Source organism: Abrus precatorius, unplaced genomic scaffold, assembly GCF_003935025.1.
Source record: "Abrus precatorius isolate BTA unplaced genomic scaffold, Abrus_2018 Scaffold8, whole genome shotgun sequence".
Lineage (NCBI taxonomy): Eukaryota > Viridiplantae > Streptophyta > Magnoliopsida > Fabales > Fabaceae > Abrus > Abrus precatorius.
The window spans coordinates 18,855,584-18,883,304 of record NW_020874428.1 but is presented as its reverse complement, the minus strand read 5'-3'; the positions used below and the strand labels follow the sequence as shown (position 1 = coordinate 18,883,304).

Here is a 27,721-nt window from a genome sequence, read left to right as displayed (position 1 = left end):
ATTTGGTGACTTTAATAGGAAAGCATACTTTGCAATGAAAGGATCCCAATAACCTACAATCACGCTGAGGAGGTTATTTTTTAGCTTGGACGGTTTTCCACCTAAAGAAGAGCAAGAGCAAGACTAGCTCAATGAGACTAATGAAAAAGTGTCAGACAAACGACCAAAACTGGACTTATTGTTGGGCTTAAAGATGCTAGTAGCAAAGTTTGTCACATCGCTCAAAGTGTCATTGGAAGGTTAAGGCAAATGTTACATTACATGTTCTTAACTCTTTTATCATCAACCAACAAAGTTTGATAAAAGCTATAACAAGATTGCAGGTGCAAACATCTAGGTCTGAACAACAACGACTTCCTACATCATTAAGTGGTGAAATATATGTGGGAATTAATTCCTTGATGACACATTAGAAAATACGTTGATGACTCATGAAAAAATAAAAAGGGAAAGAAATTGATTAATGCTTTAAGATGCAAGCTACGCTCAAGGATAGTCACTACTTCATTTTCAAGGCATAGAAATATCTTTACTAGAGTAAAATGCGTCTAAAAGCCCTTTAAGCCAAATATTACTAATGAGTTCCTGTTTGTTAGAGTACTCTCTCAATTTCGACATACCAAGAAATGCTCGTCCGAATACACTTCCTTATGTCTCGTAGCGTTCATAAATCATAAATCATTTTATCTTTTGTCTCTGTTTCACTTTTTGAGTTTGTGAACTTAAGAAATGCACTTGTGAAAATGTCTCTTTGGAAGAAATCTCCTATGAAGTTCCTCCAAACTTTTTATCTATTCTCGAGGGAGGGCTATCAAATCTTTGAAGTACCAAAACGTTTAAGAGAAAAGATCCACTCTCTCCCCCCCCTCCTTTCTTCCTTATATACCTCTCTTCCTCTCTGTGATGTGTCGATCATTAATGGTGACAAGAACTCTCATCCTTTCTCTTCTTGCTCTTTAACCATTTAAGGTTACTGTCTTTTCTTATAGCCTAACTTTTATTTTCCATTTCTAGACATTGTAGCTGCTGGGTAAGAAGCCTAAGCAATAGGTCTCCAATTTCAAAACTTGTTGATTTAACCTATTGGTATGCTATCACTTTACTTTTAGTAGACAAGAAGGAAACTTGTACTATAGTTATTGTTCAACAGTTAAAAACTTATTTTGCTAAGTATATCTTATTTCAAGAACCTTTTTTGCCCCATAGATATGTTACTCATGCAACACTAACCTCCTAGGTATTCGTTGTCTAGATGAGTGCTTCATAATTTTTTTCCTTTATCTCAATAGTTTTACGTAAATTTTGCTATGTAGTCTTTCAACTATAGATATCTCTTTTTTTCTTGAAATTTTTTTATTTAGACTTCTTTAATAGTTTTTTTCATTTTTTTTCACTTTTGCCATTAACAATTTATTCTATCTCTAACTTTTTTTATGTTAAATTTATGAAATACAATAGTATATCGTTGAATAAGAATTCTTTTGTACTTAACTAAATTGTATATAATGTAGAAAATTTTTGGCCATTTTCTCTTCTTAGAGGGTTAGCTTTGGTTATCCAAAAAATGTATGATATTTTTATTCTATTATATAATATTATAGAAAATAACAAAAGTAATAAAACGAACCCATATATATATAAATTACTTTTTAATTAAAATTTATTTTGATAAAAGGTCTGCATCAAAATAAATCTATAATTATAAGAAAATAAAAGCACAAAAAATATTTAAAAATTGCACCTAAATTTTATCTTTTATAAAACAAATTAATATTAAAAGAAAGTGAAATTAAGTTCACACTTATTGACTCTATTTGAAACTTTTTTTATAAAAAATATTTTGAATTTATACAATAAAGGAAAGTAATTAAGCATTCCATGTTTCCTTTTTAAATAGTTATTAATTATATTTTTTCTTTGTTTCTTTTTTTATTTCTAGTGCCACTCAAGGATATCTTTCAATTTCCTTTTTAAGGTCAATAGTCAACTCCAGATTTACCCTTACGTGGGCGGATTAATTATTCTCGGGCTGATCAAATATTAGAAGTCCAAAGGGAACTCTCCTACATTATTTATTAAGCAAAGGTCTATGGCCCAATTTAAATCAATTCTCAAATAAACAAATTGAAAGCCCAATTAATTTCATAAACCAAATTACAGACTGCGTAGTTGACAAAAAGGAAAAAACTCTTTACAAAGGAATAAATGTTTCATAATGAACAAAACCAAATTAGAAAAGAACGAAAGAAAAATCCAACCGAATAACTAAGTGAAATCGAACCCAATGAGGATGATTTTGTTTGGTTTTCATTTTAGAAAACTAACCAGTTTGGTTTTTGCTTGTCATTTATAATCAACTCATATTCTATAATTTTCTTGCATCATAACCTAATTTCAAATCAACATTGTTTAATTACATATTTAGGATATTTGATCAGGCTTAAATATATTTCTGTTTTTAATATTTTTATGAGATTTTATTTTTAGTCTTAAAAAATTCTTTTAATCTTAGTTCCATTCCCCCCCCCCCCCCCAAATTTAACAGTTATGGCCCCTAATGATGACATGACCGAGTAAAATATTGACACATAACAACATTTTTGTTTAGAAACTAAGAGTATTGAATTTTGAAAAATTGGGACAAAAACAAAAATTATTTTGAAGAAATAAAATTAATATCACTCATATATATATATATATAACAAAAATTTAAGCATTTGATTATAATTATAATGTTTTTATTAAATTTTTAAGCTAATATATTATGAATAGGGTTAGCAATGAAATTGGACTGACACAACTATTGATAGAGGTTCTCTGGTAAAGGTTATTTGTCTTACTATTTTTTTATTTTTAAAATTTTTATATTGATAAAGATAATAATATTATAATAATTATAAATATTATATCATTTTTATTTCTAAAATGACTAATATTAAAATTAAAGTTATCTTTTACTTCAAGGTTTTTATTTTATTATTATTTTTTCTTAATTTTATGTATTATATTATAGTTGTGTCATGTCCTACATTTTTTTTAAAAGTTGCTGCATTTCAATATCTATGTCGCATCGTATTCGTTTCTCGTGTCGTATTCAACTTCTATTTGTGCTGGTGAGATTAGGGGCTGAAGGATATGTGTTTTTCGTTTCTTTTGTTCGACTCAATGGGAGATGTGTGGTTTACAATTGCAAGATGGACATTATCGATGGTTTGCTAAGGACACTGGGTCAGATGAAGATGAAGAGAATTCCAGTGGGTGTCTTTTTATGATATCTTAGGGCATTGTCATATTTTTATCGTTTCCTATTAAAAGAAGATAATTGTAATTGAGGGTCCAATCCTTGTGAGTACTTATGTGTCTTGGGAATAAGCAAAGTGCTAGTTCTTACTCCATAATTAGCATTTATTAGTTTGTAATGGAAGTATATGCAGCTTTGACTCGTAAATAATCCAAGTACTGTGGTCTCAAAGACTTGTAGTAAATTATGTGTATATTAAAATTCTATTGGTCCTTGTTCCAATGTCATGTACTGTGCTTTAGAAATGGAACTACTAATTCAATGAACTTGGCATCATGAATCATTTCCCTAATGCGAACATACATACAGGGTATATGCAGACATAAGGTGGGTATAAACATGGATTGTTCCCAATAGATAATGTTCTATAGAAAGAGAGTATAGGGTCTACATGAGAAGGAATTTTCTTTCCTAAAGTAGTTTGTGTTTTTTGTTTGAGCAGAAAAAGGTATTGTTAGGAGGGTATCACATATCCAATTAAGGGCCTTGTTTTCTTACTTTATGACAGATAATAGAACATTTGGATTTGACTTTACTTCTCTGAGTTACTAGTGAAAAATTCTATTATTATGATTAAAGATTTAACTTTTCTTAGGTTAGAGGAATGGATATTAAGGAACAAACTTGAATTATTCTTAATAATTAAAATATTAAGATTTTAACGAGTTCATAATTTCTAATGAACAAATTATTAGTATATTTCATTTTTGAAGTGTGCCTCTATTCAGGCAAATATTATTATGCATAAGAGCGCATTGGGGGCCACAAATGAGAAAAATCCAAATTTTGGAACGCAAAAGCAACCAACAGATTCTTATCCCACGTCTCACAGGGTCTCGTTAATGGTACCTAATGAAGCCACTGTTCATGAATGCTTCTTGTCCTCACTCAATTTCGTTTTGTTGCAGACACATCCACTTGAAAAATAATGATTTAGACCATACAGAGGATGAGTTCAAATATATTATTTATTTAAAAGTTCATTTAATAATTTTTTAAAATAATAATTTATATCATAAATATAATTATTACATTTATTAAAACAAATACAAAATAAATTACGTCAAAAATTATTATAATAAATTAATATATATATATATATATATATTTTATTTATGCAGCTGTGTCAAATATTCAAAAGAAGAATTTATAAGATTGACTCCGATGGAAAATATTGTAGTCTAAAAAACCTGCTTTATTCAATTGAGTAGCTGCTTGTTCCAATGTTACTTTTTAGATTTTTCAATTTTATTTGCGTGGTTTAATTTTTTGTTAACTTTTATGCACACTTGGCTCATTCAATTTGTTGAAGTCACGTGGCCTCTCAATTCTCTGTTACCACCATAATTATTTGGTTCATGTAAATTTAAATTTCTTATCACAGGCTTAGACTATAATGAGAAATTATTAAATGCATCATCGTTCAAAATATAATGAAGATGTTGATGATTTTTTTTCAAATGATCTTTCTACAACTACTTCTAGATGTTGATGATTTTATTAAATAATCACCAATATAATATATAACGGGTGAGATCTGTAAAGCAAAGATATAATGATGTTCCCGCCTAAAAACTTAATTTATTTCGTCGTGATTCTAAAATTCATAAACATACTGGGTCCACCTGTAGAATTAAAATTAATCAATTTCTGAATTTGTCCTATTAAGATTATCTAATATTAGTTGTACTCTCTTATCATCAATTTCAATCCTCACTTCCAGTTTTTCATCGATAAAGCGAAGTAAGAAAAGCAAGGTTTGCCCCTCGTTTTGCAAAGTGAAAAGAAGCGAATTATACGATAGCAATAAATGCAGGGAAAGCGAAAAGAGCAAGTCGTTCATGAATGCAATAAACCCCTCACATTTAATTAAACCAAAGAAAATTTATAATAAAGAAAAAAAAATAGGCACCAAGAGATTGCCCTCGTCTACATGCAGATACATTGACATTAAAATATAAAAAAGCACATGTCAAATAAGAAAAAGGGCGTCCAAATCATGAAGCTTCGATTATGCAGATTTGTTAATTCCATATAAATACCAACAAATAGTATAAAATTTATATATTTTTTTTAAAAATAAAGCAACTTTCATTTGCACCTCTTGTTCATACAAGCATGCACAAACGAATAATATTATATTAATATAAAAAAAACTAGGGTTATTTAAACAAGATGGTATGGGCATTGGGGACACACCATTGTTATAAATGTTTTCATATTCACATACTTCGAATGAATCTATTCATCTATGAAGTGTTCACAGTAATGGCTTATGGTGCTTTCTTTCCCCCCACCACAAATTTTCAACCGAACTAAACCCTAAACAACCACTCACAATGGGCTATTTCTCTTGCAACGGCGAGTCCGCAATAGCCACGTGCGACCCTCACTATTGGGACCTCAAGAAGAAGCCCACAGGCCCAACAAAAGCCCATCATAACAACTTAACCGTCAAGCACTTCGACTACACCGACCTCCTGGCCGCCACAAACTCTTTCTCCGCCGACAACTTCTTAGGGAAAGGCAGCTATGGCAGCGTCTACAAAGCCACGCTCGACGGCGGACACCTCATCGCCGCGGTAAAAAAAACCAAACCCTCCGCCGCAAGCCACCACAACGCCGCCGACAACGAGATCGAGATTCTATCCCACGTCACGAGCCCTCGCCTCGTCAATCTCATTGGCTTCTGTAACGACCGCAACAACAAACTCATCGTCGTCGAATATATGCCTAACGGTTCACTCTACGAGCTTCTCCACTCCAACACGGTTCGACCACCGGGTTGGAACCGGCGCGTCCGGTTTGCGGTTCAGGTAGCGAAAGCGGTTCGCGGTTTACACTGTTCTGAACCGCCGGTTATTCACCGCGACATTAAGTCATCAAATGTGCTTATTGACGAGAAGTGGAACGCGCGCCTGGGTGACTTTGGACTCGCGCTAAGGGGACACGTGGAGGACGTTCGCGTCAAATGCACGCCACCGGCGGGGACGTTAGGGTACCTCGATCCGTCCTATCTTGCACCGGGGGACCTTAGTGTTAAGAGCGATGTCTTCAGCTTCGGGATCTTGCTTCTCGAGATAGCGAGCGGTAGGAACGCCATTGATGTGAACCATAGTCCTCCGTCGGTGTTGGACTGGGCGGTGCCGTTGATACGGCGTGGCGAGTTCGCCGGAATCTGCGACCGACGGATCGGAGCGCCGCCGGATGCGGCGGCGTTTCGTGAGATGGTTGTGATGGCGGCGAGGTGCGTGAGGTCGACAGTGGAGAAGCGGCCGTCGATGGCGGAGGTGGTGGAGTGTCTTAAGGCAGTGAGGAAGAGGTTTCACGCGCCGGTGATATGGAAGCGACTGAAGAGGCGCGTGGCAACGCGTGGGAAAATGTTGGGGAATGATTGTGACAGAAGTGAGGAAGTTGTGAGGGTAGTTAAGGGTGGGAATAGAAGGAATGGCAAGGTATCGAGCGTGACGGGCGTAGAGTATGAAAGTGAACCTGCGAATCCTGCGGTGAGGATTAGGTTAAGGTCGAGGTCGAGATCGAGATCCATTGGTTCTGGTTTTTTTAGTGATATAAAAATGAGATCGGTTTTGGATCCGAACCTAATTGGTTTGGGGTTTGGTAGTAGGAAAGGGAAAATGCTCAAGAGATCAAGGTCTATGGGACATTATGGCAGCGAGGCAAAGACGTTTCATGAGAAACGTAGCGATAATAATAATGACACGAGTTGTTCGACAGAGATGGCACTGTCCAAGTTGGCCATTGCGGATAAGAAGTTGGAACAGAGAATGCTTGAAAAACCTTTGGTTTATTCTCATCGTTTTGAGAATCCAAGTAATTGAGTGAGCATAGTAATTGTTTTTGTTTTGTGATTTGGGAATCTTTACCTTTTCATGATTAGGTTCAACTTTGAAGGATTCCAATAAACGTGCGAGGGGAAAAGTGAAGCTGTTTATTGTATTTTATGCTGATCAAAAGTTATTCATTAATTATTGTGTGTGTATAGATTGAGAGTCTCGTCTTTGAAGAGTGAAGAAGGAGGAAGGTTACACTGGAAAACCAGTTTTGCGCAAATGGAGATACTCTATATAGGCTCTGAGGTAGTAGCCACATTGCTGCATTGTTCAAATTTAAACTGTTGTATTGCACTATGTACTAACAGTTTAGCATCTTACCTGTCAGGGGAAAAATTCCTGTTCTGGTCAATTAATACTATTAAATTTAAATTCTAATTCAACATTTCTCTGTTTCATTTATTTCCTTGCCGGATATTTTTTGTTTTAATAATTAACTGGATTAATGTTTGAATTGGTTTAAAAAATCACAATAGAATCAGCCTAAGGAAAATAATATTTGATATTTGCTTTCATTAATTAGTATTATTAATTGTTTCATGGCTATCTTATTCATAGTATAATGCAAATAATACCTACACTTATTTACTTTTTATGCAGTGTATGTTGGTGAAGTTGTTGATATAATTCATCATTTACAATAGACGTGTCTCTAGAACTTTCATGATTTCATCTGGTTCATAAATAGGACTACGACCACAAAATGCATGCAGAAACAGTGAACATGTCTAGATGATTCCTAAGATTGATTGCTAGTGCCAAAATAATTGTGGCCGTTACATAATGCTCCTCCCGTTTCATATTATTTCTCAACCATTACATATATCTTTAAAAATATATTAGTTTAACTAATTCTTATATGAATAAAAATTATTTTTAAAATTTTTTTTTTCATTATAAGTGTTAAAGTTATTGTATTAATTAAATGATAACTAATTTTAAAACCATTTTAATTGTTGGTTGATAAAATTATTTGTAATAAATCAGAATATTATTACAAAAAGCAATAGTTACTTTCTTCACATTCTAAATATTAATTAAATAATATTTATTACATTTTTATAATTTTAAGATACTAAATATTTTTTTAATAAAAGACATCACTTTTATCTATTTATTCACAGCTTAAATATTTAGATTAACACATTTATTTTATAATAATTAAATAAAAAATTAATCAAAAGTAGTAATAGATAGTGAAATTGATAATTCATATATTAAATAAATAAATATATTGTTAACACAAATTTATAATAATTAAAAGTATAAAAAATTATAATTAATATATTTAAAAATATATCTTCAATAATAATAATAATAATAATTGGAGTTAGTAACTGTACAGGATCCTCACCTTCTGGATGTTAATTAACTATTTTTACCTTGTCTTGGGGCTATTATGAGGTGGGAGCTGAACTTGTATAACATTAAATGCATTTTGGTTCCTAGTGGAGGGAAGAGGCAGTGACTGGTAAGCTTTTATTTTTTGGGGTCTGTGAACTTTCACTTATTACTGCAGCTGAGTTTTGCTGTGCATCAACAACTTTTTTCTTAGATTCTCTAACTTTCCGTACCTATTGGGAGTCATTGCTGAAACCCAAGACTGTCCCTGTTACTGAATTCGTATCAACGTTATCTCCTCAACGTTAACCATTGTGAATATTATTATTTTTTAGCCCCAATAGATCCTCTTGAGCTCCAAGTTCTCTAGAGCAAAACCATGATCATTGATATAAAATTCAATCCATGATTTTTATTTCGCAAAAAAAACAAGTCCTCTTATTCTGCAATAAACTCTTGTTAGTGTTTATATTTTAAAACTATCTATCTACTTATATCTCATTCATGCCACTGTCAATTTATTAATTAACTATTGTCATTACCTAGATACCTACTTTATTCGTTATAATCCGCAGTATTCTCTGGAAGACTCAAATGTAACTTTTGTAAATTTGTCCTCATCCGGTTTAGTCATTTTATTTCTATTCATATCGCAATTATGTCCATGTCTTCCGTATACCTAATTAATTGAAGGTTGAAATATTAATTTAGCGGAACATCAAAGCTAAAAATTATTTGCATTAAGTTAAAATTTATATATAATTAATTGTGGCTGTCCATATGCACTTCTGCATCTCATGAATAATGAATGAGAATGATATCACTTCTCTATTTGTCATGCTTTCCTTCGTATTAAAAAAAAATATTGACATGAATCTTTAAAAAATAATTTCAAAAATATTGACATGAATCTTTAAAAAATAATTTCAAATAATAAAAAGTAATGATTTTTTTTTATTAAAAATTTGTATTTAATCTAATTCTAAGACCTGATGATAATAAAGTTATTAAAAAAATTAACACTTAAAGAGCTTTATTTAAAATTTAGTTCGAGTGTCATTTTTAGTCAAATGAATTAAAAAAAACAAAAGAAATATTCTATTTGAAATCATGAAACAATTCATGAAGACGAAAGCTATTAAATCGAATCGCTTTCTCTGCTTATACCCCATCATTTTCAGTGATTAATGTCTCAGGCTGAGAAATAAGAATTTATATGAGCCTTTTCGAAAATTGCTGTCCTTTCCTCATCCTACGTTCGTGGACCGTAAAAAGGAACGAATGAAGCAAATTGACAGGCGTTTCTTATTGTCCATTTTAATTCTTCTTTTCATACAAATTAATTGCTCATTTTCTCGACAGTTTGTTTTCCCTTTTGTTTACGATAAAAATTGCAAGTTGTAAACAAATAAATTCAAAAGTAACATGAAGACTAGATTTTAAGTTTTTTTGAATTTTTTTAAGTGTGTTGTAATTAAACTGATTGAATAAATATCATAAAATATAAATTTAAACAAGAATAGCAAAATGGAATAGAAATAACATCAATTAAACATAAACATTTATAGAAATGTAATAAACAAAGATGTAATTACAACAATAAATAGTGTAAAATGAACAAAAAGTAAATAAACAGAAATTAAACTGTAGAAATATAAACGTACGATTTTCAGCAATGAACTACAATTATCGTGAGTCTTCTGACAACTTGCGTCTAGTTCGGTATAGAATTTTAGCATGCACAGAGTTTAGGTGCACATCTCCAAGAAAAGTGAAGCTTCATAACATTTATAGACGGTGCTTCTCAACCGTTATCCTACTTTCGCAAACACTTTCTGATAACTGCTTACTGTGTGTGTTAGCCCTCAACCACTGAATCTCATTATCAATAACTGTTTATGGTCTATGAAATTTCACTTATTAATTCTTGCTCTGACAATGATCCTTTTGAAGGAAGCTGTGTGCTGGTAGAAGTAGTTATGCCTCCAAATTTTGAGGAATAGATGGAATTTAATTAAAATTTGTATGTGATACTGCCAAGCCAAGTGTATTATGTTTTTTTGGTTATGTGAGACCTGTATTTTTGTAAAAGATGTTTGAACATAACATCTAATACGATTTCGAAATCGACTTTGACTTGTACCTTTACTATTATTGTGTGCCATCTGTTTGCTTGAAAAAAAAAATATAGGTAAATTTGATGCACATAAAGATGACATATACTATATAATTACCTAAGGTGATAGTGTATCACTTAAGTCAGTATTAATGTCACTTTTACTATGAGTCTCACTATCACATTTAGTTGAGGAGGATGTATCATCATTCTGTTCATCTGAATTTTGTTGATTATATAATGATGTAACATCAACTTCGTCCCCTTCACCATTAGTATCAACAAGACTATCATTATAAAGATCATAATCAAATTGCAACATTACATGAAGGTCATCAACAACATGCACATCTTGATATGGAGTTTCAATGTCAACTTGATCAAACTAGTTATTATTTATTGTACTGTGTGCCTTAGTTTTAATGACAACTACCCAATCACGATGTCCTTTTGGATATGGTGTGTAACAAACTTGTTCAGCTTGTTGTACAAAGATGAATGGGTCATATACTTTATATCTTTGTGATTGCTTAAGTTAAACAATTTCATATTGTTTAGCTACTTTTGTACATTGATTAGGAGTATTATCAAATCACTCACACTTAAAAAGTACTAACTTTTTAATGGGCGCATGACAATATACTCCTATTTAATAATATCAGTCAATATTTCATAAAAGTTATTTTCTAATGCATCGCATGTTCCTTGTAGGCAGATACCATAATTAGAAGTTTTCATGCCTTTGTGTGAAATTTATACCCATTTATGATGTAAATATGCCAAGACTCAACCCTTCTTAATGGTCCCCATGCCAACAAAATCAATAGTGGTTCTTTGATTTTATTTTGTGGATTTTGAACCTATTTATCAAATGTAAAATTAAACATAATAAAAAATTAGGTATAACATTACTTGAATATTATATTAAAAAAAAAGGAGACATACATATCCTTTGAACTAACTAGGAAAATGAGAGGCAATTTCTTGTTTAATTTGAGAGTTTGAAATATCATGTTGAAGCTTTTGTAGTAGTTTAACATAAATACTACAAATATTGGACAAAACGTGTTAGGAGTAAAAACAAAAAATATTTAGCAAAGGTCATCTAATTGAATGCAGTAAGACATTGATCAACTTACTCTAAATATGACTTTACTTCTTCACAATTTTGTAGAACGTATAGATGAACAACTTTTAACACATATTCTTCTAAGTAATATTGTTAGGATTTGCCACAACTGTGTTCTAGATAATTAAAAATATAGATTGGAGGACTAGATGAACAACCTTCGCCTTCAAAATTACGTGAAATTATAGTTCTTCTTGAATCTATGTTTGATGGATAGTAAAACGAAGCAAAAGTATATGTTTCTTCTACTAAATAGGCTTCACAAATAGTACCCTTTATCCTGGCCTTGTTCTTCACTTTTTCTTTCAAAGATCGTGAGAATCTAAATGGATACATTGTAGTTAATTAAAACATGTAGTAATAAAGATTAAAAAAATATCTTTATATTCAAATTATTTAAAAATTTATACCTCTCAAATAGATACATCCAACGATATTAAACTGGACCACCAACACGTGCTTCATAGGGCAAGTGAATTGGAAAATGTTCCATTAAATAAAAAAAAAAGTTGGCAGAAATATTTGTTCCAACTTACACAATAACACAGGGATAGCATGTTTCATATCTATCAACTTGTCTATATATAATGTAGTGTAAGTCTATTCTCTAAAAAAGTGGCTAAGCTCAACAAGTGGTTTCAAGATAGTGTTTGGTAAACCATCAAATGCAATGGGAAGTAATCGTTGCATGAATACATGACAATCATGACTTTTTATTTCATGCAACTTTGCTTCTTTGATATCAACACATCTACCTAATTTGATGTATAACCATATGAAAAATTAAGTTGTTTAATCCACTAACATTCACTTATTCTTTTTGACTTGGTTAAAACATATTTAGCTTTTGGTTTCATAAATTTGCCACTTCCTTATTAATATCTTTAATTTATGCCTGTTAAAAGTAATTAAATTAGAGGAAAATAACTGTAAAGAATAACAGTTAGTTATTTAGAAATCATAATGTTAGAGACTCACATGCAGTAGGGAGAAAAATCAATTGCAAATTATTTTTCTACCTACGAAGCAAAAAATATCATTCTTATGAAAAAGTTTTTATATCAAGTATTATGATGTTTATATTTAATTTTATATACTATTTTTTTAATAATTTTTTATACTATTTAATTTTATATATTATGACAATTGAATTATTTTAAAACAAATAAATTGTATAATAAATAATTACTAAATTAATTTTTTATATATTAAAAATAAAGAAAAGTGTAATTGCGTGGATGGAGTTGAAAGCATAATTAGAGATTAAATTTTTACATCAAGAAAATTATAGATTTATGTTTGTAATTTAAATATTAGACAATATAAATTAAATATTTTTTTACTTTAAGATCATTTGGTATTAATTATTCTAATCAAAATAATAAAATTCAATTTAAAATTATTAATTTATAATTATAATTTTAAAATTTAAATTGGGAGGTTTGTGGTTTTTAAGAATTAAAACAGAAACAAAATTGGCAACAAATTAAATCAACCCAGAAAAACTAATTGAAGGAAGAACGAAAGTAATCAAAATGAAACCAACCAAAACGAAAACAAAGTTGTAAACAGATTCAAAATGAAAATGCAAATCGAAAACACAGATTAAAAATGAAAAATAATTTAATCAAGAAACAGAAGACAAAAACAAATTTAAAAATGAAAATGAATAAAAAAATAGAAATGGATCTAAAAGCAGAAAATGAATTTAAAAACAGAAATAGATCTAAAAGGAAAAGCAAATTTAAAACAAATTGAAAACGAATTGAAAACAAATTGTAAACAATTAAAACAAAATCAATTTAAACAAAATGAATTAACAAAAATGAATTTACGAAAAACAAAAATGAAAAAGAAAAAGAAAATGAAAACAAAAATAGAAGCGAATTAAATTCACTAATCACAAACGCAAACTAGGATTACTATATTGAATTTTTCTAAAACTTAAATGAAAAAAAAATCAATCGATCAATATTATATTCAAGAATAAAAACTAAATTTAATCGAATTATACATGCACAAATCTTAATTAAGAATTGTGAGAAATTAAAAAGACAAACTCAGAGCAATCAATCAATCTTGCAACCCACGCTTGAGATGAGATGATTCGCGATAAAAAAAATAACGGAAGCAAAAAATTGAATCGTGCAGAATCTGGAGAGGCAAGTAAACGTAACAAAAAAAGAATTTTTCTCTCAAAAACTGGAAAATGTCTTTACCAAAAAATAAAATTATGAAAGAGAAAGGAGGGGAGAGGTACAAAATCCATCTTTTGACCCCTTTATATACTGGTCTTAAATGAAAATGAAAATAAATGGGCCAAAACCTCTGCAAGTAATTATAATAAAAGCCCTAAATAAAAATTCTAAATATAAAAGGTATGTTTTAAGTCTAAACTTCAAAAATTAATAAAAAATAGCTTTAAACTCCAAACAAGATGATCATATATCCAAATTAAAGTCCAAGAAGTTAGGAATCCATTGCAAAAAGAATCAGCCAAAAAGAAGATCTATAAAAAAAGTTATGGCCGAAATAGTGGACAAAGGCTAGCAAGAAAAATGTGCTTGACCATCCAAAGAAGAAGCCTTCATCAACATTGACTTAACCACTAAGGGAGGAAGATCATGCTTAACCACCATAAGGCAAAAGCTAAAACCATCAAACTTAACCACCAAACAAAAGTGATATCTCAATACTTAACCACTTGGAAGAAGCCCAAAAAATCTAGCCAAACAAGACTGAAACAATAACAAAATATTAGGAGAAAACCATTGCATTTGTCAATCTTCATGAATATAAGAAAAATTTTCAAACAAAAATTTGATCCAAATAGCTTGTGAGTCCCATTTTTTGTCATTAAAGCAGATCAAGAAATCACAAAGTCTTCAGCCCTAGCAAAACTGCTATAAAACTTAGTCCCAAATTTGAAGCCACATGTAACATATCTCTATGTCTAGAAAAAAAAAAAAACACCTTATGTGCGCAACTAGCCCCAAACTAAAAATTCCAGACGCTACAACATAAGAAGCTACCAAGAGGGAATACGAGAGGCAATAACAAAAAATGCAGAAAAACTTATAGATAGTACATCAAACTCCTATGATGCATCAGTCACCACATAGCATAAGAGTATACACAAGCAAGACTAATGACTCACAATTTCAAAAACTGCAAGCCAAGAATTGTAAATCTTGTTGAAAATATTTTATCCATTGAAACATATTGAATCAATTTCATATTGACAGAAAAAAAAATGATTTAGAATAGAGAGGCTTAGCAATCTAGAGCGCAAGACAAGGGTCTACATTGAAGTAGCAATTAGAGAAACGCAGTTGGAGCCAATATTTCTGATTGGTGACCATGGATCTCTTAAGCAAGTAAAGCAAGAATAGTGAGAAATCCTCCTTCTTCTTTGCTTTGAAGAAAACAAAGTATACAGTCATGGTGCATTACAAAAAAAAAAAAAAACGTTTCCTTCAAACTGAGTCCCTGCAATGCAGTTTCACCAAAAGATTCAAGCAGAATCACAAATCAAAACCCAGAACTGAAAGACCGAGGCATTCCTTCATGGACCTCCTTGCTCCACTCTCCACCCGAAATCGTAAGAACAATTAGCCCGAACCCATGAACCCTATTCTTGCAGCAGAAGAAAGCAGAAAATAGAAGGGAAAGTGAGTGCGCATGACTCGCGAGAAAGGTGCAGGGTACCCCTAATGCGAAAAGCATTGCAAAGAATAAACCTTAACACCCCTTTTTCTTCCTCGGTAAAGGGTTTTGGTTGTTGAAAGGAAAAAAAAATGCAAATGAAATTGGAATCACATAGAAAAATGGAGAAGTTAAGAATCGAAACTTTGGACTGGAGGCTGCAAAGATGATGGTTTCGAAGGTGAGGTAAAAGGGCACAAAGAGAACACTCTTAGATGTGTTTGATTGGAACCCCCAATTAAGGCCATCATTTTTTTTTATGCACAGAACAAGACAAAAGGATATAAAGAGAGAGTGAGATTTTCTCTCTATAGAGTGCCAATAGAATCAGGAGCTCATGGTGGGTACCATGACTCTGATACCATGTCAAGAAACATGGCCCAAAAGAAATAATAAGACTAGAATAAAAGAAAAGTAAATTTGTATTAATTTGAATGAATAAAAGGGTTCATATTACAAGAGGAAATAGAAGGCTTATATAGCTCATAGAACTAACTAACTATTAATAGTCCTAACTAATCTCTAACAACCATTACCCATAAAAATGAGTTTTTCATCATCAGTTGGCGGTCGGCTCCACAAACAATCTTGCATAGTTATTATACTTATGAGAGTAGCAACATCAGAATCTACCCACCAAGTATCGTTAGTAATAATAGTTAAATTTATTTTAGAATAAACTAAAGTGAGAAATTTATCAACAATTTCATTCTAAACCTTAAAATTTGTCTCATTCAACATTGATATATGATTTAATTGAGCAAAAACATTAATAACACTAGCAATAAATACGAGAAGAGAGCAAAATAAATCAATTACATGTTTACCGTAATGATGAAACACTGGCAATACATTTTGTCAAACAATAGTCTTTCTTTAAATTGACTATTACTCACATGAAAAATAACTTTATAATTGTCATATATTTATCATCACAAGCATGCTATTATCTAGTCAAATTGCATCTTCCTTTAGGTCGAGCACAATTCCCATAAATAATCTTATACTAACATCAATGTAATTTTAATCAAATCATTACAACATATGTTACTTTAACAACTTTATTGCATCAACTAATTTAAAAAAGGGTTCTATAATATGTCTAAATCACAATAATTAAGGGTGAAGCACAACTTTGTATACCAATAAGCATAGCCTTACATATTGCTATGCATGACCTTGCATCTTACAATCAAGCACGACTATGCATCATCGCAAACAGTACAATTTTAGAAACTTAAGTCGCAATTGTCTTTGAATTTCAAAAATTCTAAATCATGATTTCTATAATTCTTAATAACCTGAGAATAATGTTGGCTCTAATATCACTTATTGAATTATATTTTCATTAATCATAATATAAAATTAAATCTATATTACGTTAGTTTACTGAAGACAAAAAAGAGATTTAAGAATACATGGATCCATAGAGCTTTATGACATAAATGTAACAGAATCTAAATCCTTTGATAAATATATTTGAGAACTTTTGGTATTATGATCTTCCTTAATAAGATATCTTTCTCCTCTGATGAGGCCTAATGTTTCTCTTTGATGGAGGAGAATAAATTGTTTGATCTAATATATTGAGGATAATTATTACACTTTTTATTTTAGTTTTGTTAGCATTTCTATTATTTCTTAACAAACTTAAAATCCAATTTTCCCTGATTAAGATCATATTACTTTATTTTATTTGTAATCTAAAAGACTCATTAAAATTAGATCACTTATATTAAGTTCATATAAACATAAATAACTAATATAAATATTATAAATAATATGTAATCTAACGTATATTATTAAAAATATAAATCATAAAATTTCTAATAAAAAATACTAGAGATATTTTCTTCTAATAATTATATCCTAGTGAAAGAATGTATATTATTAATATTTTTATTAAATCAATATTATATTTTATTATGAATACAGGTTGGCTTAGATTAGTTTCATCTGTCAACACTTTCCTCGAAGATGAAAGGGCTCATTATAAACCTAGTCTCATCTGAATTCAAAATTCGGCATTTTCAAGGATACTCGGGTATTCTTCAAAGAATATACCAAAGTCTATAATTCCTTAAAGATGTTTCAGTACTTAAATGTATAGTGATTCTTCTTCACAAATGGCACTAGTGACAATAAAGTTATACTAAAGAAAAATGTATAAAATAAAAAATATGAAAGAAAAAACTTTGTATAAAACAAGTATTAAATGATGCAATAAAATTATTGATTATAAAATAGATTAAAAAAATAGAATTTTATTAATTTACTAATAGTCTAATATGTTAACATGACTTATATCAATTAAAAATATAGAATAATTCTTATAAAACTTGAGTAAATTACTTTAATGAATTAGCTTTTAAAAATAAGTTAAATTTAATTTTTTAATATAATATTAGAGTTTATCTATTTTAAATATTTAACCACTTATAAATATTCAGTCAAGTGTGTATTAAAAATTCCTACCTCAACTAAAAATAAAATCATAATTCATAGTTCGAACTAATTTATAAATTAGACCTAGTTCCCGAGAAACGCCAAAAATTAAATTTTCTCAGCATACATTTAAAATAAAATTTATAATTAAAAGTAATTTATACACATTATTTTAATTATATTATTATACAGTTTAAAATTAATTTTATAAAAAATTATTTTATTTAAATTTAAAACTATCGAAACCTCATATGTCCGAAGTCTATCAATTTTTTAAGGAAAAAAGAACTAAAATGTTTCGATCGGGTCAGTGAACCATTAGAGATTGAATATTTGCTACGAAATCCTATCACGAGCTAGTGAGCCTACGGAGGAAAATGAAACACCAAATTGTCCCATGAACCAAGTAGGGAATTTACAGTTGCATAAGTTAGGTGGTACAAGCATGGCTATTCTGAGTTTAATTTAACATTTTGAATTTTAAAAATTAAAGTTAATATATTTTAAGAATGAATTTGCATTTTATTTATTTTTTTTAATCTGGTCAAATGTCTTACTTTACGAAAATATGGTTTAATTTCTTCTATTTTATAAAACATATTTTTTAAAAATTATGCATAATTAATAAGAATTTAATATTTAATAAACAATAATTTACATATTATAATATCATGTATTGACATTTTTTGTTTTGAATTCTATGTTAAAATTAATGTATGTTATCAATAAATCAAATTAATCTGATTTTGTTTTGTATATTATTATGTGAAAAAAATGACCTATCAAAATTTTCGTTCCAGCAGGGGAATAAATAATCTTTGGATATAATACATCAAACGTTAAAAAAAAAGAAGATCTAACATCTCTTTTTTACCGTGGTTGCAATTGGGCCTGGGTATGGGCAAAGAATTCAGTAACAAAACTTTGGGCTCTGTGGGCTTCAGGTGGTGAAGTATTACATATTGAAGGGATCAAGTTCAACCGTGATTGGGTTCTCCGATGGATCTTATATGTCGATAAAACAAAGGTATAAAATAGCACCATTGCTCATCTAACAGTCACACCAAGCTCGTGGTTTATCAAAACATAGCAAAAGGAGCAAAAAAATAAATAAATAAAATTGATACAAGGATACGTATTAAACATTGAAGCTATAGGTTAAAAATTAAAATTAATTTATCTTAATGCCAGAAAATTAAAGCACGAATATTTATTGGAAAGTAGTTAGAGCTAAAAGTGAAAAAAGAAATCTTGAGCAATGGATCATATATAATTTTAGATACTAAATATAGCATCTAAAACTTGGTATCAATTTTTCATGATACAAAAACTTTATCATGAGGAATTCTTCTTATTCTATTATGTCTTTTATGTTATAGTATAATATATGGGATATGAAATCTATAATAAATGAAATTCTGAATAATTGTTTGCATAATATTTTTTGTTTTAAAAGATTATTCATCAAAATGAAGTATAATTGATATTAACATATTGGTAAACATCTGACCATTACTGTATTCAATTTTCTTTCTTTCTTTTTTTGCTTTTGTTTGTACACATTATAGTCAACGTATAAAATTGGGATGTTAATAATGCTTCCAAATAACACGTATTTTATCTAAAACATGATTTGGAGTTTTTGTAGGTCTGGGTAGAAACGCAATCGATTATGGACAAAACCTCACATTATTGAATATGGCATGGGTATGCCTACACTTGTCCTATAAAATCATGTAGGTTTTTTTAATTGTTACTAACTTATATTGCCTAGTTTTTGTTAAGGAAAGCATGGGAGTTTCTATCAACAACAAAAATAAAATAAAGCAACGAAAGCACACACTACTACTCTTTTTTGGCCTAGACATGTATGGTAACCAGCATATGATAATAAAGAAAGTGAAATTAACCCCGTTACCCTAAGAAAGAGAAAGGAGTTTATTTTTGTTCTGGTGTGCCCTTGTTTTGAAGCTGACACATGTATGTACGAGAGGAGCATTTGGAAATATTGAGGGTAGATAAATTGTAGTGTTGATTATGACAAGATATGAGAACCTAATCTAACTGAGTCAAGAGTTTTAGATAATAGGAATATGGGGCATGACAGATGGAGGGGCCATTGTAACAGAGGAAGATGAGTGTTTTTTAGTGTTAGTGTGAAGGAAACTATAGGGAATGGAATCCTCACTGGTCATAAGGGGAGAGAAGAAACACAAAGTATAAGGCTGCCACAAAGCATATTTGAAATGGAAAATGAAGGTAAGTTACCCACTCGTGTACCCCACCCACACCCTTCAACCTCCTTTTCTCCTCTAGTCACCAATCATCTTACTTAATCAATCTCTCATATGTAAGTGTAAAACTTTTTAATTCTTACAAAAATATATTATTTTGTAAATGTTTTCCTACACAATAGTTTATTATCTTTCTTTACTTACATTATGATAATTTATTATCCAAAATTATATTGTGCAAATTTATTAATTTTTAAAATATTTTTTATGTGTAACAATAACTTATTTAAAGTCTAGACTATAAATATCGTTTATAGAAAAGCATAGCAATATAGAGCCATGTTATGGATTATAAATTACAAATTTTGGAACATGACAATTGTCATATAGATAATGTGTTTTGATTTTAATATTTTGATTTATTTTTTTAAATTTTAGCACTTTTATCTGTTTAATATATTATTATTTACTTTAATAAAATATTTTTTTATATTTAAGTGTAAAATTATAAACATACACATTTTAAAATGAAATGCTAGTATATTGTGTAGGTTATTCACTAATATTTTAATTAATTTTTATATTTATTTTTATTTTATTATTATTATTGTTGTTGTTATTGAACGAGGCTAAATGTTCAAAACAACACACAAGCTTAGGCAAATATCCTAAATCAAGAAACTCTTAAAGAATCAAGCATTATCAGGAGATCAAGGGAAGGAAGAACCCTACCAAAATAAGAGGAAGACAATCCAGCCTCAAACTCATGCTTAGCCAGCCAATCAGTATATTGGTTGGTATGATTTTGCTTAACAAACTTAATTCTCCTAAGAAGGTGCTTAACTTTATCAATGATAAAGAATAATGGATGAGCATTATTTTGAACATTAGCTACTAAGGAAATGACATCCTTAGAGTCATATTCAACCCATATTACATTAATTTTTCTAGAGATAATAATCTCAAGACCCCAATAAATTTCTCACAATTTCGCAATAAGGGGAGAACAAGGTGGAAACACTTTATAAAATCCAACTAGGAAGGTCCCCTTATGGTCACACAACAGGACTCCGTAACTAGGTCCATCAACAGAAAGCAAAGTAGCTCTATCAGTGTTTAGCTTAAATTGGTCCATTAATGGAGGAATTCACTTAACAAGACTTTTAGGCTCCAAGCTACCAATAATATGATTCTGGTTGCCCTATCACAAAATAACATACAACCAAAATTATGAATAATTTTGTTTAGTAAAACAATATCAGATAAAGGGGAGTTCTAAAAAATCACACAGTTCCTATAATACTAAAGGTTCTAACTGATTATACAAAATAGTTTACTCTAGGAGGGAAACAAAGAAAAATTGCTTTTGGACAGATTAAACCTCAACCAATCATGAAGGCCAAGACTAAAAAAAGAAGACCATTTCTCAGGGGGAATGAACCGGTTCCAAATTTGGGAGGCACAATCACAATCTTTAAGGATATGAACTATTGTTTTAGGGGTCTCATAACATCTGGTACACAAAGGAGACAAAAGACATTTTGCAAATATATCTTTCTTCATTAGTAAGGAGCTTACCATTGACAACTTTCCAAAGAAAAACATTGATCTTTGGAGGCTTTTCCCAATCCTAAACTAATTTAGAAATATGGTTATCTTTCTACCTATTTAGAGTCTGACTATCAATAAGATTATAAGTAAATTTGATTGAAAAAATGTTATTATTAGACAAACTTTAAAAAAATTACTCTTGATCATGATTCCAAATAGAAGGATCAAGGACTGCTATAAAGTTACAAATAGAGGAGGGAAGAACTTGACTAATTCTACCCTAATCCCATCTACTCTAAAAAGCAAAAGAAGCCATAGGATCATTCAAATCTTCTTCCACAATGAACTAAAGAGAATATTGAGACGAATTCTGATGATTTGAAAGTCACAGAGTCATTCAAATTTTCTCCAATCTAAAATTTTAGATATTAATCTTGTTAGTTATTTCTTAACAATAAAGTATTAAAATGATGATAGGAAAAAAAAATCTATTTGTATCAAATAGTAAACATATATAATATAGAGATTAAAAATATAATTTACATAAATTATATCTTCTTTTTCAATAATAATAATAAAAAGATTTAGAGGAGTTGACTTAAATTCTGAACACTCAACTCTTAAAGAAATACTTATAAATCACGTAATAATAACGTTCACTCTCATTGGCGGTAAAATTTAACCCTTATTCTTATGAATACAAATATAATTTTTAACAACTACACCAAAATTCAATAACACATAAACTATTACTAACGATATATATAAACTAATTAAAATAATATATTATATCACGTTTGTTAAAATGCTTTATTCATCTTCATATTGTAATTTTTCTTTTTATTATCATAATTGAGTTAATAATTATATGAATTTTCTCTCTTATACGTTTACATGTTTTTCTCATTTTGTTAAATGTATCTTTTTACTAAATTGATAGATCGGCTTTCCCCTTTAATTAGCTATCTATTTAAAAAATTATATATTATTTAAATTTGTATAATTTTATATATTACATGTTGTTAGAATACTATATTTAATATTATCTCCTCTCTGTCTCTCTCTCTCTCTCTCTCGATTTGAGCAATTTGGAGCCAGTGTAAAAGACCTTGGTCATAACCAAAGCCAAGGGGATCATACTATATTCTAAAAATACATTATAATTTGTAAAATTGCTCTTCTTATTCTTTACGTTGATGATATAATTTTCATCAGAAATAATGATAGTGAAATTAACTATTTGGATAAAGAATTGGCTACCCTTTTTTGGATTAAGGAACTCGATCCCTTAAAATTTTTTTTGGGATTGAATTTGCTAGGTCAAAAGAAGAAATATTTATCCACCAAAAAAGAACTATATCTTTGATTTACTTCTGGAAAACAATATGATAGGGTGTAAGGCAGCTGATTAGATAATCAATGATGATAATAAATTATTAACTATACTTAGTATTTGAAGTAATGATTAAGGTTAGCATTCTCATATTTTGCTTTCTTGAGAAGATTTTTTTGCAAAAATTGCTACGAAATGTGAAAATGTTTTGCAAACTAAATGTTATGCTTTAATTTTTTTAATTATACTGCAAAATTTGACAGTTGATAATTTATATTTATTAAATAAAATATATATTTTTAATTAACTATATATATAAGGACATAATTATAAGTTTGGATAGCACGACGCAAAATAAAATACTGTAAGTAATTTTATATATTGTTATTTTACCATAATTGCTTTTGAATTGGTCAATTAATAAAGGCAGAGAGACATTCTATCTATTCACCGGCAAAACATTGACAATTTTGAGTTTTCTGCTCATATAAAATATTCCTACAAATACTATTACGAGACTAATGTCGTTTTGGCACCATGTGATTGTTTTCTAATAAAATTATTTTTATATATAATTGTATTTTTCAAGATTTGAACAATCAATAATTTTAAAAGTGCCAGTTATACATATGCCGTTAGACTCCATCAACAATTTTTTGAATTTTGACTAAGAATAACTTTCCATAACAATAATAATGATGCTTATGCATTTTTTTAATACTCCAATATAAATAAATTATAAAAATAAAATATTTTTGTCAAGCAAAATAAACACGTAATATGCACATGTTTATTTAATATTTAGATTAATGGTCTGCATAACGGAAAATTTATTCACACAATCCGATTACATAATATAAAAGGGTAAAATATCTTCTTTTTTTTTGTCTAAAAAAACTGCCTATACATTTTCTCAAACTGCTGCATTACGAAATTTCAAAATTTAGAACTCAAAATATTATTGATTTCCACAAAATGCACTCGAGAACTCTCGAAGAAAAATTAATTTATAAATATTTGAATAGTATTAATATTTATTTAATATTTAAAATTTGTTATTGCATCAGATTATTTATTAATATAATTATTGTTATATATCTGATTAGAAAGTAAAAATAATTTCATTTTTTATTCAATTAAAAATTTAAAATAATATTAATTATATTTTAACTAAAAATTTAAAGTATAAATAAATAAAGTCTAAAAAAATTACTGATAAAGAATAAGTTTAAAAGTTTATTAAATAATTATACAACAATATTCAATTTAATTCACTAAATAAAATTATTACATAAATCACATAACATCGTCAAATTTAATAAAAAGTAAAATTTTTAAGATATTACTTATTATAATTATTTTGATAATTTTTAAATTTTTTGCATATCTTTATATTATTATTATAAATGATTTAAGATATCTTTCTCTACCCAACTAAACAAATAATATTTTTAGAATAAGTTTTTAAAAAATAGTACATTATTTTATAATTAAAAAAAAAAGGTTAAGGTGAAATAAGAAGAGAAGAATGTGAAGAGTGAGGATGAGAGGGTAAGTAAGAGAAATTACTGTGTTAGTTGGTGTCTCTTTTTCAGGAAAATGGACTCGAAATGTGGTTTCCGTCCAGCTGACATGATAGTGACAGGAGTACGGTGAGGAATCATAAAAACCCTGCACCCTCGCACTGTTCTTGTTGATCATCACATGGGAGCTTCTCCAACCCCATCCCACGTACTCCCCCTTGTCATCCACCCTCTTACCTCTTCCCCTTTTCACTTCTAATTTTTCACATTTTTCATCTTAAATATATTTTACTTCATCCACTGTCTCTGTGTTTGACTCCAAATCAAATACCCCTCCACTCATCCCTCACCCAACAGGTATGGTCCAAGAACCAGCTCTTGCTGTTCTCCGCTGCTTCCACGAAAGACAAGCAAATTTTTATAGTATTTTTTTAAATAAGAAAATAAAATAATTTAAAATATTTTTATTAATCTCTATAATTTGATTGAACATGTCTTATAGAAGGGATAAAAATAAGTATGATAAGCAAAGCTATTAAGTTTATTTTAGCTATTGCAAAAACAGTAATCCATCTTATAAAACTAAACAATTGGTTTTGGTAAGTGTTTCATAAACAGTAGGTTGGGAAATCTTACACCTGAAGCTCCTCGAGATCTGACCAAATCTTGTTTTGAGTTCTTCATAAGAATTATTTTCAACATGTTTCGAGCGTCAGTTACTCTGCACTTGGGCCTCCCTTTGTCTACTCCAATAATGCTTATTGCTATCCATAATTGCTTTTCTCCCTTTTCTGTTCACTTGTAGTCATCCCATCCCTAGTTCCACTTGTCTTAATTCCAATCATGTTTTTTATTCCATTCATTTTTGTATATCATTTTCTTTAAAAACTCCCAAATTAAATTAATCCATATATTTCTATTTTCATTTGATTAAATACAAGTTTTCGCTTCTCTCTTGTGTTCATCAGTTGCTGAATTTTATAGTTATTTGTACAAATTCAAATGTAGGCCAGATAATATAAAATAATGTAATTTCTTTTAACGAAATAAGTGTGAGGTAGAATAAACTTTTAATGCTGCTCAAGAATTATAGATTTAAATGGCACCTAACTTCTTTAAGGTTACTTAATGGACATCGAATCCTACCCAAGCAAAATTTCTTGCACCTGAAGTACTTTTAAAAAGCTTATCATATTTGTACAATGAAACGATTCAGCTGGGAAGGTTGTTAGGATGCCATGTGCTTTGTTTTGAGAGAACGAAACATTTTTAAATAATCATAGATATTCTATATTCAATATTAAATGGGTAAAATTGTACTTAGCACGTTAGAGCTCTTAGAAATTAAAAAGTTTACTTAACTATATGTGTGTTTGGGTAGAAATTTATAAAATTATCAAGTGTTTTGTGTTTTAATTTGTTTATAAAAAAAATTAGTATAAAATTTTTATCTAAAAATAAAGTAATAATTTATCAAAATAATTTAAACATGAATTTAGAAGTAATAATAATATATCTAAAAATAAAGTAATAATATATCAAAATAATTTTTATCATCAATTTACCAATTGATGATAAAATTGCTAAATATATTATAACATATATTCTAGACCAAATTTTTAAATTTTTAAATTTGATTTTCTATATTATTAACGTCAAGGATTTGCATCTAAGAGCTAAGATTTTTTAAAATTTTATTTACTCACACATTTCTTGAAATGCATGACACCTAAGCAGCTCTAATGGTGTTAATTTAGTTTTATATATGATATTTGTGTTATTCTGATATACTAAATAATATGTACTAAGTTGTGTTAAGCTGATACTTGAATTAAATTTGAAATGCAATATTACGTACTAATTTTAGATTTCTAATTAAAGATTAAAGTTCTTCATCTTCTCCTTGCTCTTCTTCAATCTCCATAGAAGCCAAGGGAATGAATGTTCTTAAAGGAGGTTTTGGAAAACTTGAAAGAGAGAGAGAGAGAGAGAGAAACTGTTAACCAACTGACATCCCCATGATCACCTATCATTATTCCAACAATCAATATACGTACCCAGAGGACCATATATATAGAGATCCTCATCCTGCACACCCTAACTATAGATGACATTAATATGGTGGTTTTATTAGAAAATCGAATGGCTTTCAATTATGTAAATGAAATGTTAGATGCCTCTATTTTGTTGTTGTATGATGGGGGTGATAATGAGAAAAACATTGAAAAGAAATAAAAGTTAAATAGCACCATTAAGTACAAACAAAAAAGAAATTGAATCCTAACGAAAACTTATTGGAACCAAAATTTTAATTACAACTAAAAAATTAAATTTGTATTTAAATAATACTCAATATTCATGATTAATCAACAACATATTTCTCAAAATCTGTAATAAAATGCTGGATTCATAGTGCTTCATTAAACCTTTTTACTCTCTTCTCATAAATTAAGTAGGATATTTATTAAAATTTATCCTGCATAAGATTACACTTTTCAAAAAACTCGTAACAAAAATTAACAGCGTTAAGATTTGATAAGATAACAATGGATTGTTAATGCATTGAAGCGTGGAGGGGGTTGCGAAGGGAAGAGAGAAAAGTAAGGGTAACGCTAATGGAATGGTAATAATAATAAGACATAAATGAGAGAAGGCAAGGAGAGAGTGACGTCACGTGCTGTCGGAGAAGGAGGGCACGTAGGACGCTCCCATAAATGCAGACAGATTAATTCGTCCGATGTGAAGTCCGTGTCCTAAGTCTTATTTTATGGTTCCTATTTCTGTTCCCAAATTCTTCAACCACATTCACTTCTCCTTCTTCCAGAGACAAACACCCCCCGCTTTTTCACCAACCATATTCCCCACTCTAATCACCCTCCCCTTTCTCTCTAATTCTTCTTCTTTCATGCTTGTGCTTTTCTACATTTATATTTAGTGGTAGGTATCCAATTATATTCCAATACACTGAACCTGTTCAACACTCTTCCTCTATTATATCTTTTCAAAAATTAAAAAAAAAAAAACAAACTCCCTAGCTATTTATTTGCTATCTCTTGTAAGATTATAGTTTACAATTTTTTTCATTTAAAAAAGGGTTAAGAAAAGAGGACAGAAATAGGTTATGGTCAGTTAAAGTAAAAAGTAAATGTCTGAACAGTGTTGGTACAGGTGTTAATTATGTAATGGCAAGTA

The 27,721-nt window shown here is 29.4% G+C and overlaps 1 protein-coding gene across 1 annotated transcript; it reads left to right on the top strand.

Moving 5' to 3' along the window:
• Positions 1-5,516: 5,516 nt before the first annotated feature.
• Positions 5,517-7,307, top strand: LOC113847458 (serine/threonine-protein kinase-like protein At1g28390). The gene has a single exon (XM_027476587.1). It carries the CDS (start codon positions 5,641-5,643, stop codon positions 7,138-7,140), a length of 1,500 nt encoding a protein of 499 aa, XP_027332388.1. The 5' UTR covers positions 5,517-5,640; the 3' UTR covers positions 7,141-7,307.
• Positions 7,308-27,721: the final 20,414 nt, after the last annotated feature.

Bases quoted from the DNA above. Each gene is read 5' to 3' on its own strand.
- LOC113847458 (XM_027476587.1), top strand. From the start codon at position 5,641: ATGGGCTATTTCTCTTGCAACGGCGAGTCCGCAATAGCCACGTGCGAC.